The sequence below is a fragment of the Strigops habroptila genome, chromosome 8 (genome assembly GCF_004027225.2).
Source record: "Strigops habroptila isolate Jane chromosome 8, bStrHab1.2.pri, whole genome shotgun sequence".
NCBI classification, from domain to species: Eukaryota; Metazoa; Chordata; class Aves; order Psittaciformes; family Psittacidae; genus Strigops; species Strigops habroptila.
The window spans coordinates 20,797,931-20,816,908 of record NC_044284.2 but is presented as its reverse complement, the minus strand read 5'-3'; the positions used below and the strand labels follow the sequence as shown (position 1 = coordinate 20,816,908).

The following is an 18,978-nucleotide window of genomic DNA, read 5'->3' as shown; positions in this document are numbered from 1 at the left end:
TCAGAGAAGACACAGCCAACTGTAATACAAAAAAAAAACCCAAAACACTTCGGAAAAATAAACCTCTTAACTTTCCTAAAGTACAAAAAGCGCTAATGCTAGGGGTGTTGAAAAGGATTTAAATTATTTTCAGGAAGCATTTTAACCTGTGAGATGAGCCTGTTTGTGGTTCCTTGTGGTTTATACTCCTCAGCGACATTTTAAATTTGAAAAACTTAGTATGTTGCTTTTCCACCTTAAATAATCTGCAGCTTCGTATTATGCAACTTTATCATGCAGTAATAGCATTTTTATTTTGCCCTTTATACAGATTGTTTCAGGTAGCTTGATGTGTTATTCTTTCTTACTCTTTCTATAGTATGAGATCATGAGTATTACAGTATGCTAAGCAAAAATAGGGCTCAATTTTGGAAGCAGCCCAGCAAACCCCACATTCTTCATGAAAGCTTAATGGCAAGAATTCCTACAGAGTAGTTTATTCTCCATTTTCAAGATGATGCATGATTCTTAGCATGTTATATGTAAAATATCTTGTTGTCTTAGAGTTGTTTTTAATGTCCGTTTTCATTTCTCTTTGAATAAAGAAATTGTATGCTGCTATGCATGAGCCAGATGGAGTAGCTGGGGTGAGTGCAATTCGGAAAGCAGAACCATCTCTCAAAGAACAAATCCTTGAACATGAAAGTATTGGCTTGTTAAGAGATGCAACAGCCTGTTATGACAGGGCTATCCAGCTGGAACCAGATCAGGTAAATTCAAGACTTTGCAATTAAATATATGTTGTTATTATTTTAAAAATCTTCTTAAGTAAACACAAGGCTAAGCCAAAAACACCTCTTCAGAACGTTGAAGTAAAATGAGAACATAAGAGTTTACTGTGGCAGTTGCTGAGTAATTACTGCTATTAGAATTGTCTATGAACCAAAACAAATTTCTTACTGGGTTTATATTGTCATTTGTAGGCTTAGGTTAATGGTTGGATGCTTATGCCAAGGGTTTTGCTAGGACAGCTTACCAATTAAAGCTCAGCCTTTGCATGGGAAGGCCAGGAACTGGATTGCTTAAGTATCAATCGGTACCTGGTACATGCAAAGAGAATTATTAAAGCAAATTAGCCTGGGTTTTATTCAAAGTAATTCTGACTTACTGTTTTTGATTATTAACTTCCAGGGAAAATATTAATAATATAAGAGATTGCTTTAATATAATATAAGAAATATAATATAAGAAATTGATTTAAGAAAACTTAAAATTATTCCTCTTCCATTCCTTTCGCCATACTTCATTCCCAGGATATGGAAGACATTTTTATGAAGACTGAAATTGCTTTGGGTTTGAGGATTATTTCCTTCCTGTGACTTTTTTTCTTCTTGTTAATTTCTTTAAATTAACTTTTTATTCATAGCTCTGATATGGCTATTAATAAATTTAATATCAAACCATATTTGTGGTGAGGTGCATTTCAAAAATTGCCAGTGGTGACCTAAGTGCTTTGATAATCATAGACTTTAAAATTTTGAATGTTCATTTAGCTTATGGTGCAATTGATAATGCCTTTTCATATTATGAAAAGCATCCAAATAGATGTATTTCCTCCTTCAGACTGCATGAATTTAACTGATGTATCTGTGTGATTCCTCCCCCCCCCCTTTTTTTTGTTTGGTTTTTTTTCTCCCCCTATTTCTAGATTATTCATTATCATGGTGTAGTGAAGTCCATGTTAGGCCTTGGTCAGTTATCTACTGTAATTACTCAGGTCAATGGAGTCCTTGCAAACAGGTACTGTAAGCATTTATTACAATGTTTATTTGAGTAATATGAAGCTTTTGTGTTATACCTATGTCTCAGTAGCCATTTTTGTCCATTACTAAGCATTTGAGGCTTATCAAGCATAGCCAAATAGCAGTGTGAAGCTAGAAAACTTAATGTGCTTTGTCTGTATATTATTTATTTCCAGTACTTCCTGTCTGCACGGTGTGCAGTAGTGATACGTGCTTTAATTCATTAAACAGAATCTTTCTTTCGTTGTCTTGCATATTACTGGTTCCACAGCTATTCTGTAGCCTAATAGAATAAATGGATTGGAAGATGGTAATTTTTCAAATGAGCCATAAAATTTAAATATGCTAATTTGAAATTGAATTTGTGAGATCATGAGGTATGGCTATTATTTGTTATCAGTGCATATTCTTTGGTTTTATTGAATTTTATTAGAAGCAAGCTTATCTTGTTTCTTTTCAAGTAAGGAAGTTTTATATAAAGAATATTTACTAATGTCGTGTAGGACAAACATGCTGAGGGGGGAAAGGAAAACCAAAAATTAGTTCAGCGCAAACTTTTATTGCCTTTGTTTTCTTTTATAGGCCTGAATGGATTTCTGAATTGAACACTTACAGGGTGGAAGCAGCCTGGAAACTGTCACGATGGGATTTACTGGAAAATTACTTGGCTTCAGGTAAGTTATCATGATACCAAATTACGAATACTTCCTTGCGTTTCTGAACATGTGTATGTGTTAGTCTAATTGTCTTGAATCAAGGGGCAGGTATTTTAATTTTTTAGTCTTGGGTTTTACTGGGAGGAGTCTTGGTTCTGACAGTCTTCTAGACGTTGTAAATGTATGTGATTGTAAACTTTATAGTATTTGAGTAGAAAATTGAAGCGAGTGTAAGGCCATCTTTCTTCTGGGTTTGTTTGGGGGGTGGATTTTGAGGTGGAATTACACAGTATTTCTAAAATTCAGTTAATGAATTCTGGAAAAAATTTATTTTTCCAGTAATATGTTAAGACAAATTAGCATGTTCAGATTAAGCTACTTAAAGAAACAGAGTTTAAGAGGCTTTTTATTCCTCCCCAAAGATGAGAAGTCTACCACGTGGAGTGTCAGACTAGGACACTTACTATTGTCAGCTAAGAAGAAAAATGAAGCAGCTTTTTATGAAAAACTCAAGGTCGTTCGAGCAGAACAGATTGTACCCCTTTCAGCAGCAAGCTTTGAAAGAGGATCCTATCAGCGAGGATATGAGCACATTATCAGGTCTGTTCTTCATGTCATTATTTTCAAATCCAGAAATCATGTAATCAACTATGCAGCAGCAAGACTTTTCCATTTCCACAATAAATGGTACTGATGTGCATTTTCTGTCACCTTTTTATTTCTTATACTCGCCCAAGTGGAACCCTTTGATTAATTGGGAATTTATCTGCCATGAAAAATAGTAACAGTAAAACTGTTGGAAATAGTCCTTCAGAATCAGCAAGCAAGTTTATGTAAACATTAGGTAATAAAAGCCAACAATTTTAAGCATGGAATTAAGTAGTACATATAGGTCAGTAATTCCATTAACTGAACTCCAGTAGCTTAAGAGCATTGCTTTTAATCTATATGGTGGCCTAAAAGCACTCCCTTCTTCTGTTAATAGAGCAATAGGAATTGAACCTTCATCTCTTGCAATATTTTTACTTTCGAATAAATATTGAAGGTGGCTGTAGCAGACTAAAAAGTGAGTTGCCTTTTTTGATCAAAAAGGCATGATACTTCCTCTGCACTGTAAATAAATCCTTATGGCAAGATATTGCATGAAATTAGCCAGTTGAAGTATGTATTTCTTAATTCTATTTTGTGTTGGTAATCTTTGCAGTGTTATTTTATTTAGGAAATGGAGTTTGAGTATTGAGAAAGAAGTGTTTCAAAAGAGTTCAATTTAGCCATTGATCTTGACGACTTGGAAGCCCTTAGTCAATGTTTCTCTTACTTACACTTAGACTCTGCCAGTGAGAACTTGAGCATTTACAAGCTCTCAGCTTTGCATCTTTTTTATTATTAATGACAGCTAATAAGAATGGTATTTTTTAATAAATTGAGTAACCTTATTATAAAAGAGGTGTTTAAGTAACAGTATATTGCCTCTAAAATGGTATTTACTGAAAATATCAGACTTTGTGAAGAATTATTGCTCAAAGTAATGGATAGAAACACTCTTTCTAAAATTTGATCTGCTTTCCAAGTGAGCTTCATTTTCTCTGTGTTCAGCAGCTTCGCAAAGGAATAATGAGAAAATAACTAATCAGTTTACAAATCCTTGACTTTGGTGTGTTTGGTTTTGTTGCATTTTTGCATTTTAAAAAGTCCTACTATTTGAAATTACTTACATGGCCAGCTTTTAGAAAGAAAATGGCAAAAGCTTTGTAAAACTTGTATGCATCTCAAACAACAAGCAATTTTTTTTTCCTTTATTTTTCTAACCCAGGTTGCATATGCTATGTGAGTTGGAACATAGTATTGGACCAATGTTTCAGCAACCAAATGGGGACTATGGTAGAGATTCCCTGAATTGGTGTGCTCGTATTGAAATGACCCAAAACTCTTACAGAGCAAAAGAACCCATTTTAGCACTGAGAAGGGCTTTGCTTAGTCTTAGTAAAAGGTGAGAACGTGACTATTTCTTGTTGTATTGTCAGTAATATTCTGGGTTTCCATATGTACATTAGAAGAGAGAAGATAAAACTGTGGACATTTGTTGTAGATGTAAGCAGTCCTCTCCAGTACTACGTATCTTCAAAATAGAAGGGAAAAATGGTCTCTATAGGAAAGATAAAGGAGAAACAGGGGGAAAGAGTAGTTGTTTCTAGGCCTACATGGAAAGAGGGTGAAACAGATATATATGACAAATAATTTGAAATAATCACTATAAAGTAGTAATATAGCATATTGAGAAATTTTGTTTCACACATTGTGATATTTACTTCAGATTGTAAAGTAGCATCAATGGTTGAAAGTGTTCATTTCCTGCAAAAATATCTCTGCAGCCAGGATTACAGTGAGCTCGTTGGTCAGTGTTGGCTCCAGAGCGCTAGAGTGGCGAGAAAAGCTGGTCATCACCAGACTGCGTATAATGCTCTTCTGAATGCGGGGGAATCTACACTCTCAGAGCTTTATATTGAAAGAGCGAAGTGGCTCTGGTCCAAGGTAAAGAAAATAAAATGGAACTTCTTTGTTATGTGCAAGAAAATAATCTTTTTAGCTTTCTTCAAGGAAAAAAAGGCACACAAGCAGTATATGTAAAACAAAATATGTCACCTGCGACTTTCAGCACATTCCGATTGCAGTTGAGCCACATGAAGTTTTTACCTCCCCCTGCTAGTCACCCCTTTTCTGTATCCATTGACTTTTCTGGCAGCTATGCGTAAAACTGGTTGCTCACCTGCCTCTGTGAAAGCAGCCCATGCAAATTTAGATCATCTTAATAGTAGACGTTTCTTTAATCTGTACCCTTTTAACTAATAGAGGTAGGTAACAAACATGGGAGCAATTACTGTGGTAAACCTAAAGGCACAACATTGCTGAGATAACAAGGGAATGTAAGAAGCATTTGAAGTCAGTAATACTCAGCTACCACAGCCAGAATGGTCTAGAGTACACTTGGGGACATAGCTTTGCCTTAATAACAATTGTAAGATGGAAGTTTCACATCTTACTGAAAGTATATAAAATGTTTTCTTCTTTCCCTTAGGGCGAGGTTCATCAAGCACTCATTGTTCTCCAGAAGGGGGTTGAGTTATGTTTCTCGGAAAATAAAGCACCGTGCAATAGCAAAAATCAGCTCATCCATGGTCGGGCAATGCTGCTAGTGGGCAGATTTATGGAAGAAACTGCTAACTTTGAAAGCAATGCAGTTATGAAAAAGTATAAGGTAATTTGATACACTAGTGTTAACAAGACATTAGTTTTGAATAATAATATATCCCTTAGGTAATCTGTCGTTATGGTCCTGATGATGTAAACCAAGGACAACATCAATGGGATTAAATGGTTTATCAGTGTGTAGGAGGGAATTGGTACTTCTTTTAAAGATTTAACTATCTGAATTAGCTTTAGTATAACATGTGAGTACAGGGAAGTTTGCAGTTCCCAACTCACTAAGACTGAGTGGGAGCTAAGAATACCTAATGTAACTCTTTTAAAGTAATAAACAAATTACAGGAGCATGGCTTTCCTTATGAATGCACAAATTAAATTCCTCACTAAAATGTGGGCTACTCTAAATAGACAGTGAGAACTTGGTGACACATTGTGCTGCTCTTCATTGCTACTTCTCTCTCTGGTAGTGGTTTATAACTGCACTTTAAATATGCTTGCAATCTCTGAAGAACTAGGATGCCTCTAGCAAAAAGGGCAACTGGTATGTTTTTCTTCAACAACACAGCACTACACCGCTTCATCTTGCTATGCTAGTGAAATACTGTGTTGGCATTGATTAATATTGTCAGCTAAACTTGTAGTAGATGCAGATCTTTATGCGTCCTTAAAAGTAGTATGTCTCCTATCTGAGTTTCAGCATTTGATACTTTTAATACTTACTGCTGTCTTCCTAATTAAAATACTTTTGGACCACTCATTTAGAGAAAAGTCTAATGGATGTACCAAATCAAAGGAAGGTTGAAATAAGGGGAACTAATGAAGTTTTGGTGGATTATATTAAAATACTAATGCTTAGAATTCTCTGCTGTCAAAATATTGGCACTAGAAACAAGCTAGTGTTATTAGAGAGTGGATGTGCCACTTGCTAAGTTACTACTTTTCTAATATATGGATTTAGAAGGAAAACAGAAATGTGAAAAACAGAATCACTTAGGTAGGAATCGACCTTTAAGATTGAGTCCAATCATTAACATTCTGCTGTTTTACTTTTCAAAAAAAATAAAAGAAACCCAGTATTGAGTTTATCAGGAATTTTATAATAATATTTTTCATGAAATTATAATCTTTCCTAGTTGAGGAATCCTACATCATCTTCTCTTGCATTATCTTGCTGTCTCCAAGTCCAAAATGTGTTTGAAGAACAGACTTCTAGCTTGTACAGGCATTTATCTTGACCAAAATTACTATTTTTGGAGTTAAAGTTACAATTAATACTACTTTGCGCTTAGTTTTCACAAAAGGAATTAATACAAGATTCTTGTTTCTTGAGAATCTTTTTTTTTATGATTGTTTTATCTTTTTTAAATTTAGCATCCTCTTAAAAGTAACTCTCTCTTTCTGATTTTATTGCAGGATGTTACAGTATTCTTGCCAGAATGGGAAGATGGACATTTTTATCTTGCTAAATACTATGATAAATTAATGCCGATGGTAACTGACAACAAGATGGAAAAACAAGGAGATCTGATTAGATACATAGTTCATCATTTTGGGAGGTTAGACCCTAGGGGAACTTTGCTTAGTTTCTATAGAAAGATGACTATTACACTGGAAACAAACAAACAAACAAACAAAAAAAACCCCACAAAAACCATTTTACAGGAATATATTGTCTTGCAGCAAATCATACAGACTTCCTTTTTGTTTTCGTACCTAATTTTACTTCTGCCTTCTCAATAGGCAATCGTCTGTCTCATGCAAGACAGTTAAGTATTTTATCTGCAGTTTTGATTAATAAAAACAAACCCTTTGTATATTATTAAGCTTTCGTTGTTGCGGGTGCATTAAAATGCTGAACATATGTTTCTGAAGTCCAGAATGGAATGTGAAACAGTTCAGGATGTAGAATTTGTAATGCCTCTAATTATATATATCTCATTAACATGGTGTGCTTTAAATGTGTAATCACAGGTCTCTACAGTATGGAAACCAATTCATCTATCAGTCAATGCCACGAATGCTATCTTTATGGCTGGACTTCGGAGCAAAAGCATATGAATGTGATAAAGGTAGAAAGTTATTTCCCAGTACATACTTCCTGTGTCATACTTTTGAATGTATGATTGGAAGAGCAGTGAAGTATATTTACAGTACTTTGTTTAGACTTATTGCCTGAGATTATATGGAAATAAGGAAGTACAATTATTCTTTTAAATTACAGGATGTTAGTATGCAGGAGAGTTACTTATTTTAATTAAACCTTCCAGAATTTCTTTTAAATATATAATGAGATAGTGTTGTTCCTCAGGTAACTTAAGTTGATAAACAGATTTAGGAAAAATCCTTGCATGTCACCTGCCATCTAAGTTATCTCACGAGTTATGAATAGTGCTTTTGTATACACTTGCTACAGTAGAGTCCTAGGCTGTGGGGCTTTTTTCCTATTTGTCTTTGTTCCAGTTGTTGAAGGAATTTTACTGAAATTTAAATGGCGGGGGAAGAGGAGGGAAGGGGAGGAGCAGCATCAAGGCATGTGAAACTACTCCCATAGATGCATTTTGGGTGGGAGATTTTTGTACAAATGAAAAATGCAAATGCTGCCTGCAGGTCTAGAGTGATGCAGACAGTTGTAGCTCCTTGATCTTGACTGAGTTCTGTAGACAGGCCAACCGAATTTGGCTGCAGGCACATCAGATGCTGCTTTCTGTGGTGTTTGATGTGCTACTCATGCTGGGCCCTCAGGGACAGGGGTGGAGATGGGAGCAGATGTGTTAATTGTATCCCTTGTAAAGACTGCCTTCATTTCCTCTTCACTAATAGTGAACACTGGTATCCTTTTACTGGGCAGATACATGGAGTGTCGTTGTTCTGTGCCATTGTATCACTTAAAATGTCTATTATTCCTCTAATTTCAAGAGTGTAAAGGAGAGCTTTTCTAGTATTGTCTATTCCATGTTCTTATTGTCTCTGCTTGTTTATTTCCTGTTACTCTGGTTAAATAGCATATGTATTAAGTCATTGTATGCTACATTAAAGATTTACAGTAGGAGCTTAAAAAATTACCGACAAAATATGTTTCTGTACATATTTGATTTAAATGATTTCACATTTCCAGTGACGAAAAAAAGGAAAATAATCTTGTCCCCTTGTGTTTTTCAGCTAGTCGTTCAGAACGTGTTCAAATGAAAAATGATTTAGCTAAAATAAATAAGGTGATTACAGAGCACACGAATCACCTGGCACCTTATCAGTTTCTGACAGCTTTTTCCCAGTTAATCTCCCGAATCTGCCATTCTCATGATGAAGTCTTCGCAGTTCTGATGGTGATTGTTGCTAAAGTGTTTTTAGCCTATCCCCAGCAAGCAATGTGGATGATGACTGCTGTGTCCAAGGTACTTGGATAAACATAGCTATAGCTTTATTAAGTTTATAAAACTGCTTTCATTAGAGAAAAATGGAAATATAACCTATTTTACTTTAAGATGATAAGAAGAAATTAAGAGCTGCAGTAGCTTTAATAGTGTTGTGGAACAGGATAGCAATGCTATGACTGCAAAAGATGGTATTGCAGTCAGATGTTACAGATATTAAAGTTTAGATATTACTGGTTTTCAGATTACTGTTCAGATATAACAGTTTAAATGTTCCAAATTATAATGCTAACATGCATCCTGACTTGTATGATGTACTAGGAAAGGAAGTTTGAACAACGAACAGCTGGTGAATTGGGTAGTTATAGACAACAGATTTTGTTGGTTCTAGTAATTGTAATAGTGCTTCCAGTTTAATAATCAAAACAATCAACTCTGTGCCTTGATTAAAATGAGATAGATATATTACCTGGTACTTGGTCATTCCAAAGCAATTTGGAAAGCATGGAGCATGTTATTTCTTTAGGGCTGTTGAAGTAGCACTCAGGATACACTGGCATATTCTTGAATATTTGCCTTTATGTTGTGGAACTCCCAAGAACGATTTCAGAAAGTAATAACTCCCACACACACCCCCTACACCTCCCCCAACTGTAACACTTTAGTACTTTTTCAGATATCAAATTTCAGTTGGAGAACATCCTTCTCTAATTATTAAATATGACAATCAATAAATAGCAAAAAGAATGTATTCATTATCGTGGGGTGTTTTGGGCATTCTTTAATTGATTTGACTGTTTTAATAAATTTTATCTTTCCTCTTTTTTTCAGTCCTCCTACCCTATGCGTGTCAATAGATGTAAGGAAATTCTAAATAAAGCTATTCACATGAAGGAATCTTTAGGAAAATTTATTGGAGATGCAACACGCCTTACAGATAAGCTCTTGGAGCTATGCAACAAACCGGTACTTACAAACATAACCAAAGTAATGCATGTAATAGGATTATTTAAAGGTGTTATACAAAAGCTTCTTCTGACAGCCTTCATTAGCCAAATCTTTACATTATTGCAATTTAACAGAAGCTACACTAACTTGTATTTTTTTTATTTTATTAATAAAAATATTTTAAAACAGAAGATAGCTCTAAATTGAGCACACAGCGAAGTATTTCAGTACATAGTGGTACATTTCGCAGTGCATAGGCTATATATTGTTTTGTGCTTTCACGTATAATTCTTGCCCAGTAACTTTCAGAGAGTTTTACTAAAAATAGGCTGATTGTGTTTTTTATAAACAAATGAACTTGATAATAAAGGTAAAACTAAATAAATTCCTTCATTATTCTGTATTTACATTCAGCGTGAAAAATACGTGGGACGCAATGGTCAGATATATTTTCTTTTGACCACTGCCATTTAATTTGAAATGTAATTTGTCATTTTTCTTATTACCGTAAGCATTTATTATTCTGTTATTCACTAGTCAATGTGAAATTGCAGTAATATTTTAGGTGTTTATTGTTAATATGTGAACAACTTTTTTTCCCAAGGTTGATGGAAACAGCTCAACATTAAGCATGAATATTCATTTCAAAACACTTAAGAGACTAGTAGAAGAGCACACATTCAGTGAAATTCTCATTCCCTTACAATCTGTAATGATACCAACTCTTCCTTCAATTCCTGGTACACATGCTAACCATGACCCTTTTCCTGGATGCTGGGCCTACATTGCAGGCTTTGATGATACGGTAAGCCTGTAGTTGGCAACTTGTCAAACAAATGTGGCTGCAAGTGTATCTTGGTTCCCTAGTAACGGAGGAGTGAGTAGGAAACTTCATAATTGCTTTTGTGGAAACTGAGTGGCATCTGTCATAACAACCTGAGACAGATACAGCCTCTTGGTACTTCAATAAAGTTTTGGCCTGAGGCTACTCTGCTGTAGCACCATGGAAGCGCCAACGTGATTGGTTTCAGTGGTTTATTAGTTAGATGCTTTATTTTGTATGATCTGATAAAGGTGTTAATAAATAATTTAATTATTTCCTTAGGTAGAAATTCTTGCCTCGCTTCAAAAGCCAAAAAAGATCACCTTAAAAGGTTCAGATGGGAAATCTTACATTATGATGTGTAAGCCAAAAGATGATCTAAGAAAAGACTGTCGGCTCATGGAATTCAACTCCCTTATTAATAAGGTTTGATGACTTAGATAATCAGAGGCATTATACTTACTGACCACAACAAAATGCTTAACTACCTAATGAAAGAAAAAAACCAAACCAAGCAACTTGGACTCTTCATTAGGGACTGTAGTGATAGGACAAGGGGTAATGGGTCCAAACGTAAACAGGGGAAGTTTAGGTTAGATATAAGGAAAGAAGTTCTTTACTGTGAGGGTGGTGAGGCACTGGAACGGGTTGCCCAATGCTCCATCCCTGGCAGTGTTCAAGGCCAGCTTGGACAGAGCCTTGGGTGACATGGTCTAGTGTATGGTGTCCCTGCCCATGGCAGGGGGTTTGGAACTAGATGATCTTAAGGTCCTTTCTAACCCTAACTATTCTGTGATTCTAACTTAGCTTGAGATAAAGCTTACTGGAAGAAAAGTAAACTATTGCAAAATACCTTATTTCAGCAGAAATCAGTAGCAATTGATAATGCATAACTTCTTGTGGACTTGTGGAAACAATAACAAAACATAACATTTTGCCAAAACTATTGCTTATTCCAACAAAAATATAGAGGAAAGGTTACTTATATTAAATAAGTAATTGCAAACTTTCTGCTGTCATGCTTCATATTCAGGATTTTCTAATATGTTCTATAAGAAATAGGTAAATTCATCTTTTCATGCTAAAAGTGTTTCCATACTTCTTACTTCAGTTATAATTTGCTTCTTAGCCACATACTTAAGCATAAGGTACCATGTTTTCCATGAGGTTAAAGCATCTCTGATAGCATCTCTGGAACACTAAAACACTTACTTCAAATACTTCTCTTAAGGGATTAAAGCCTTGTAAAAGTTATGCAATTTATAAATTTTATTGCAAAATTCTTTTTTAATTTACTTTGGAGAACAGATGAACATTTTGTTTGCATTTGACTTACTGCAGACAAGCTTAGATTTTTAAATTCTGGATTGTGTAATTAGAAAAGAGATATAGGTAAAATGGTTAATGTTACTGATACAGTTTAATCCTGTCTGTTATCTGTTAATCTCATTTTTCCTTTTGGAATAGTGCTTAAGAAAAGATGCGGAGTCCCGTAGGCGAGAACTCCATATTAGAACCTACGCAGTTATTCCATTAAATGATGAATGTGGCATAATTGAATGGGTGAACAATACTGCTGGCTTGAGAAATATCCTGATAAAACTTTATAAGGAGAAAGGTAAAGAAATATATTAGACTGTAGTGATATTTATTTTTTTTAAAGGGCTTGTATCTTAATTAGTAAATGAGACAAACAGCAAGGACCAGACTAAATTCTAGGAAGATGCAGTCATGTATGTTTAACTATCTGAAGTGTATTATTATTCATACATGTGGTAGACTTAAATGGAAGAGAATTGGTGCTTGCAATGAACAAGTTCCTTACAAGAACTGATAATACAATCGTCTTAATATATTTATTTTATACAGTGATGTAAATAATTTCATCAGCAATGCCAGCAGCATGTGCAGAACTGAGTAACAGAGGAAACTCTGGACTTTTTCTTTAAATTTAATGTTCTGTTTTTCATTTCCATTCCATTTGTGTGAGAGAATTAAGATTATTCATAACTGAATCAAGGTTGAGGGTACCGTAACTTTCCAGGGAGATCAGATTTCTTTTTATTCCTTGTTAACAAAGCGACTTTTTGGTCAGTGCAAGAAAGTTTGGGGGAACATGTAATACATTTTATGTATGTATGCAGACATCTGCAACTTTGGAACTCCAAACATCTCATCAATATCTGAATATATCTCTGAATACAGTGAATGGCTTTATGAGGGTGGTTTTGGTTTGGTTTGGTTTGATTTGGGTTTTTTGTGCATGTGTGTTCTACCCATCTCACTCCATGGCAGTCTGGCAAACAAGCCACAAGCTTTTTTATTTCATCTTTATGGAGATACTTACCTTCTCTAAAATACCATATTGTGATAGTATGTATAAGGCTTTAATTTGGGCATTTCTTTTACCTAATTGGGGAGGTCTGTTACAGGTATCTACATGACTGGAAAAGAATTGCGTCAGCATATGCTTCCAAAGTCAGCACCTTTGCCTGAAAAGCTGAAAATGTTCAAAGAAGTCCTTCTGCCTCGTCATCCTCCTCTCTTCCATGAATGGTTTCTTAGAACGTTTCCTGATCCTACTTCATGGTGAGCAACTGGAACTGGGTTAGCTCAAGAATACCTACTTTGCGTATTTCACTAGATGTTGCTGATTCTACTGATAAAGACTGATAACCCAAGGAAGTGATTTAGACCTCTCTGGATCTTATTTCTGCAGGTACAACAGTAGGTCAGCCTATTGTCGTTCTGTTGCAGTTATGTCAATGGTAGGTTACATACTTGGTCTAGGAGACCGTCATGGTGAAAACATCCTGTTTGATTCTTTGACTGGTGAATGTGTGCATGTGGATTTCAACTGCCTTTTCAATAAGGTGAGAAATGCCACTTGCTGAACTTGCTCTTTATTTTGCATGCATGAAAGTTATAAATTTCTACTGGCTTGATGGTTTTCTTCCACTTCTTTTACTTTAATATATCTGTTATGTTCTCTCTCTCTTGCTCTGTTTCTTACTTATATGCAACAGTTTGGGATATGTGAAGAGTTATATGATTGTTCTGTATACTGCATTAATGAAAGCCAGCTTTTTGATTTAGGCAGTATCGATGAGCTGATTTGGATACACTGAAATAGCCCAAATTTTAGAGTGTTCATATTTTGTGACTCTCCTCTCTCCACTACCACCCTCCAAACAAAGCTGTAATTGCCATATTCAGAATTCTGCTGCTGTGAGAAGTTTCTTTGCTTTTCTCACACAAATTCAGCAAAAAATTCCAATGGTTCTGTAAAAGTAAACAGCAGAAATTGTGGCCAGAGCAGGATTTGGAGTTTTGGTGTTTCTGTTGAAAGATGCTTTTTGTGTGGGACGTGTGCCCTTTTTAATTCACAAAAGTAACATAGAGATATTGTTAGTTTATTTCTCCAGACTGTGATCTGAGCAAACATCTCTTAGCAGCTAGGAAACTGCCACTGACAAAGATGGGGGAAAAAAACCTGGAAACAATGCAAATGTTACCGTTTATTTTAATAATGCTTAAAACACTTAAGGCTTACCCTCTGTTATCAATGTAAAGGGAGAAACTTTTGAAGTTCCAGAAATCGTCCCTTTCCGTCTCACTCACAACATGGTTAATGGAATGGGCCCAATGGGAACAGAAGGTCTCTTCCGAAGAGCTTGTGAAGTCACAATGAGGCTTATGCGTGATCAAAGGGAGCCTCTGATGAGGTATGGGAACTGGTTTTGCTACAAACTCTGAAAAAGCTCTCTGTAGTCTAATTATCTGAAACAGTAACTCCTGGTGAATGTGCCAGTTCCAGCACATGCCTGTCATGCAGCTCAGTCTTACTGTGACATGCAGTTAAATATAAAGCAATATAAATATTCAGTGCTTACTTTAGACTCCTGTCAGTGTTCTTGTTTTGAAAAATAAATGTATTATGTGTATCTTACCCTTTTTAAACTTTTTTTATTTAGTGTCTTAAAGACTTTTCTCCACGATCCTCTCGTGGAATGGAGTAAACCCATTAAAGGGAATACAAAAGCCCAGGTGAATGAAACTGGAGAAGTTGTCAATGAAAAGGTTAGTTTAAAACAAGCATAGCATTAAGGTATTCAAATGTCAAATGTCCATTATGGCTGCAAGTTATGTATTTTCTAATTGCAACTTTAACTGTCTTGGTTTTGTTGGGTTTGGGGTTTTTTTTCTTTAATTTAAAAATTCCTGTGGTTGTTTCTTCTTGATTCTATGAGTCTATGATTCTATGATTATCTCTGTGTTCATAATTTTTATCCATAAAGAGACTATTTATATTGATAGAAAATGTAATTCATCTACTAAAGAACCAAACAAAATAGAGCGTATATGTCTTTTTTATTTTAGTATTAGTAAATCAAGGACAATGTCAACAGAAGCAATAGCATAGGTGAGACTCTTGCTACCCCTCAATCTGACTGTTGCACAATCCTCCAGATTTACAGTGATTGTAACAGCTGGAGTCCTTTCCATGCGTTGGTTTTTTTTGTGCTTTTCATGTGTGCCTTGTTACGTGACCAGGAATACTTGGTTAAAATTAGGATTACATATGTACTGTTTCTTTTGTAGCTGCTGATAAATTGTTCATTCAAAATACAGTTTGCACAACCTGTAATATTTGTTCTCTTTCCCCTTTTCAAAAGTTCTGATTTGTTTCTTCCTGCTTTAAAGGGAATATTTAGTGAAAATAAATATATGTAATAGCAGATAAAGCTTAGGGAGCACTGATAAACATGGCAGCTAAAGTAAGGACAAGCTACAGTACTGAAGCTATATTACAAGACAGAACTTGCTATTTGAGCACAGAAAATCTCCTGGTCTTCAAACAGTTACTAACCAGGCTGTGTCTACAGAACTTTTATTTTAGTTACAGGACCATCCACATAGTTTTATACCTTAACTGTTTTTTATTGGATAGTTGCCAACATTATGCTTGAGCTTTAAAGGAAAATGTGTGAGTATAACTGGTATGAACTGTCTACTTTAGTGGGCCTCAGAACAGCTCATTTTGAGTTGTTCACCACAACTTGTTATTAGACAGCTTCATTTTCAGCTGCTCATAATTTTGGTCTGAATGTTCCAGGCCAGGTATCTTCTTGATTTTACCCAGAATTCCAAGAAAAAGGCTGGGAAAATTTTGCATTTATTTGAAAGTAATTGTATGAAATAAAGCACTCTAACGTTTTCAAATACATTTGCATAGCTTTTTCAATCTTCTCTGTAAAAAAATAAGGCAAAAGTTACTTGACTAACACTACCCATTTTCAAGAATGATTTTTAAAAGTAAGTATCCTTTATTTTCAAAGTAACTGATGTAGACATCTGGGTTTTGTATTAAATTAGCATACAGATTTCAAATACTAATAAATACTTTTTTTTATTTTAAGAAGCAGAAGTTCATGGATATTAGTAATTTATTTTTCTTTCCCCTTTTCCTTTGTTTTCAGGCCAAAACCCATGTCCTTGATATAGAACAACGACTGCAAGGTGTCATTAAGACTAGAAACAGAATAAAAGGATTACCTTTATCTATTGAAGGGCATGTTCATTACCTTATTCAAGAAGCAAGTGATGACAACCTGCTCTGCCAGATGTATATGGGCTGGGCTCCATATATGTGAAATTTGTTCATTTTGGAACAATTGAACTATTCACAAGCTGTGTAGCTATAGTATTCTTGAAGGTATTAATCAATAATAACTGGTTACTCCTGTTGATTTCTGATTATAAGCAGCAGAACAGTCTTAGGATCAATCCAAAATCTTTGTAAAAAGTATGATACACTTGCAAGTATGTTATGAATACACCTATACCTGTATAAGGTGTTATGACTTACGTTTTGTATGCATATAGAGGGCAGTACGTAGGAACTGCTTAAAAATTAGACTGCCAGTCTCTTTGTTTCTTACTTTGACTATATGAAAAATCTTCACAATGTTGAAGGAATGCACTCTATAAAGTACTGTATATATTTTTTTTAAGATTTTTCTCATTTAGCTTACTTCAAGTTTTCTACTGATATGTCATAAAGTGGTTCTTCAACTTCCTTTACTCATAGTTCAGAAGGTCTTAGAATAATTAGTATTGCATTTCAGCAGTAGACCTTGAATTTTGTTCTCCTTTGACTTTTTTTCCATGTGGCCTGTCTGTATCTAGAAAAGCATTTGCGATCTTAGATCTTGCCATGAAGCAACTGATGCAGTGTTACAACATACTGAAACTGTTCTCTTAGCCCTCTCCAGCAGTGGTAACAAACCTTCCTGAAGGAAATGACACAAAGCTGAGAGTTGGAGGACCCTGAGCGTACGGCTGCAACACCAGTGCAGTAGGCACAGTATCGTATTTGTGACTTTAACATATATTCAGGCTCCTGAGAGTTTTGAACACGGCCATCTCTTCCCTCCTTCTAAAAAGTGGGGCTGCACTCACTAGTTTTGAAACTCTATTTCAGCAAATGTGTTTTGACATGGACAAGAGCAGACTAATTCAGCACGGTTAGAAGGCTTGTCCTAACTTATGTTTGTAGGGAAACGGCGGAGGGATAGGGAAGAATTACACTCTTATCTTACAGTTGGTTATCATTAGAGTCTTTGTACAGTATCTTTGTTTCTGCTGTTCTGAGAGACAACACTGTTAGCGTTTGATCACGACGCTGTGTTGTGAGACTCAAGTTTTGGTTCAGCTGGCCTCCAGACACGTCGGAGAGTCAAATTAAATAATGTGTTTACAATTGCTGGCTGTGGGTTTGTTTCTCTGGGCCACCAGCGGGTAATCTTCCACAGGTGGTGTCGCCGCCTCCAGTATCTGAGGGTCTATTTTCTAAACAAGACCTTCGGCAGGGGCAGGACGCGGGCGGGGCGCTGCTCAGGGGAGGGAGGGGTGGAGTCAACCGTTGCTCCGCCCCGCCCCGCGCCGCTCTGCGCGCCGCTCTCGATGGTCGGTGCGGGGCGCTCTGCGCGCCGCTCTGTGGCGCGGGCGGCCCGGCTGTCAGCGCGGCGCGCCGGAAGGAGGGCGGAGCGCGGCCCGCGCTTGTTTGGGTCCGGCGGGGCTGTGCGGGCGGCGGAGCGGTGGCCATGGGGGTCCCCAAGTTCTACCGGTGGATCTCGGAGCGGTACCCCTGCCTCAGCCAGGTGCTGAAGGAGCATCAGGTGAGCTGCGAGCGGAGCGCCACTGTCTGCCCAGGGCCCGGGCGGAGGAGGGGGGTCCTGCCTGGCCCCTCGGCGGGATGAGGGAGCGGGCCTGGTCCCCCCGTCCGGGCTTGCCTGGGCCGGGCTTGCGGGACTGCGCCTCAGCAGAGGCCGGCTCGCCGAGAGACGGGTGAGCGCAGGGCGGGCGGCTGCGCCTCAGTAAGACCCGCGGCTCGAAGCGGCCGAAAGTCGCGGGGTGTCGGCGGGCGGGCGGCGCTTTCGGTGCTCCCCGAAAGCCTCAGTATCCGCCCCAAACTCGCCGTGAGCGCACAGCGGTGCCGCGAGCCTGAAGGCAGGGGCCAGCGGCGCGGATATTTGCGCTCTTTGTTACACGCAAGTAATGTTTTCGGAAGCACCCGAACCCGAAAGCGCGCTGTTTCTCCAAGAACCGCCCGGCCGGATTCGGCTTCTGTGTCCCCGGCGGGCCGGCCGCGGCTCCTCAGCGCCCGGCGGCCCGGCGGCCCCTCCGTACCAGGCGGTGGGAGTTGCCTCGTTACCGGGCTCAGGAAAGTTACTGCTGGTGACGAGGAGTAGCACAGTAATGACGAGGGACAAGTTTTACAGCTCTCCTGCGTTTCCTTGTTGTGGGAGTGGGACAGTTTGTATTAGTAGCAAAAACAGAGGACTGTGTGAAAGCCGGAGAAAGGGGAGGCTCAAATAGTGCTTTTAAGAGGCAAAAAAAGTCTTGTTTTCAGATAAACCAGGTTTGGTATCAGTGAGACATCAGCTTTTAACTTCTCATTATAATTTTCAATTAGCGTTATGGATGTGGTTTTATAGTCTGAATAAGGGTGTTCTGAGGTGGGTTGGGTAATGATTGAAGGCATGTTTGAGTGTTAATACATTTTTCCTAAACAGATACTATTTTAGAGGATTAAACAGCTGTTGTATCAATGTATCTAAGATGACCTGCTCAAGTCATACCAAACCTGGATGTTTGACCCTTCAAGTTTCAAAGCAGTTTTCAAAGCTTAG

General features: G+C 37.2%; 2 protein-coding genes across 15 annotated transcripts in view; both read left to right on the top strand.

Moving 5' to 3' along the window:
- ATR (ATR serine/threonine kinase) overlaps window positions 1-17,548 on the top strand; it is a 42,853-nt gene extending 25,305 nt beyond the window's left edge. The window contains exons 29-47 of one of the 3 annotated variants that reach the window (XR_004389945.1): window positions 585-749; window positions 1,688-1,779; window positions 2,364-2,455; window positions 2,860-3,037; window positions 4,251-4,427; window positions 4,810-4,969; window positions 5,514-5,693; window positions 7,055-7,197; window positions 7,613-7,710; window positions 8,801-9,033; window positions 9,844-9,978; window positions 10,565-10,765; window positions 11,070-11,209; window positions 12,251-12,401; window positions 13,216-13,372; window positions 13,503-13,656; window positions 14,357-14,508; window positions 14,758-14,863; window positions 16,264-17,548. Coding sequence is in view for 1 of the 3 variants with exons in the window: in XM_030493681.2 (XP_030349541.1) it covers window positions 585-749; window positions 1,688-1,779; window positions 2,364-2,455; window positions 2,860-3,037; window positions 4,251-4,427; window positions 4,810-4,969; window positions 5,514-5,693; window positions 7,055-7,197; window positions 7,613-7,710; window positions 8,801-9,033; window positions 9,844-9,978; window positions 10,565-10,765; window positions 11,066-11,209; window positions 12,251-12,401; window positions 13,216-13,372; window positions 13,503-13,656; window positions 14,357-14,508; window positions 14,758-14,863; window positions 16,264-16,437 (2,892 nt within the window). In the remaining 2 variants the exon portion in view is untranslated. Of the gene's footprint in view, window positions 1-584; window positions 750-1,687; window positions 1,780-2,363; window positions 2,456-2,859; window positions 3,038-4,250; window positions 4,428-4,809; window positions 4,970-5,513; window positions 5,694-7,054; window positions 7,198-7,612; window positions 7,711-8,800; window positions 9,034-9,843; window positions 9,979-10,564; window positions 10,766-11,065; window positions 11,210-12,250; window positions 12,402-13,215; window positions 13,373-13,502; window positions 13,657-14,356; window positions 14,509-14,757; window positions 14,864-16,263 lie in introns of all 3 variants that reach the window. The other 2 variants (XR_003992498.1, XM_030493681.2) reach the window with 2 other exon arrangements.
- A 276-nt stretch (window positions 17,549-17,824) lies between these two features.
- Window positions 17,825-18,978, top strand: part of XRN1 (5'-3' exoribonuclease 1) — a 37,743-nt gene continuing 36,589 nt past the window's right edge. For 11 of the 12 annotated variants that reach the window (XR_003992495.1, XM_030493665.1, XM_030493671.1 and 8 more), the window contains exon 1: window positions 17,826-17,964. Coding sequence is in view for 11 of the 12 variants with exons in the window: in XM_030493665.1 (XP_030349525.1) it covers window positions 17,890-17,964 (75 nt within the window). In the remaining variant the exon portion in view is untranslated. Of the gene's footprint in view, window positions 17,965-18,978 lie in introns of all 12 variants that reach the window. The other variant, XM_030493668.1, reaches the window with a different exon arrangement.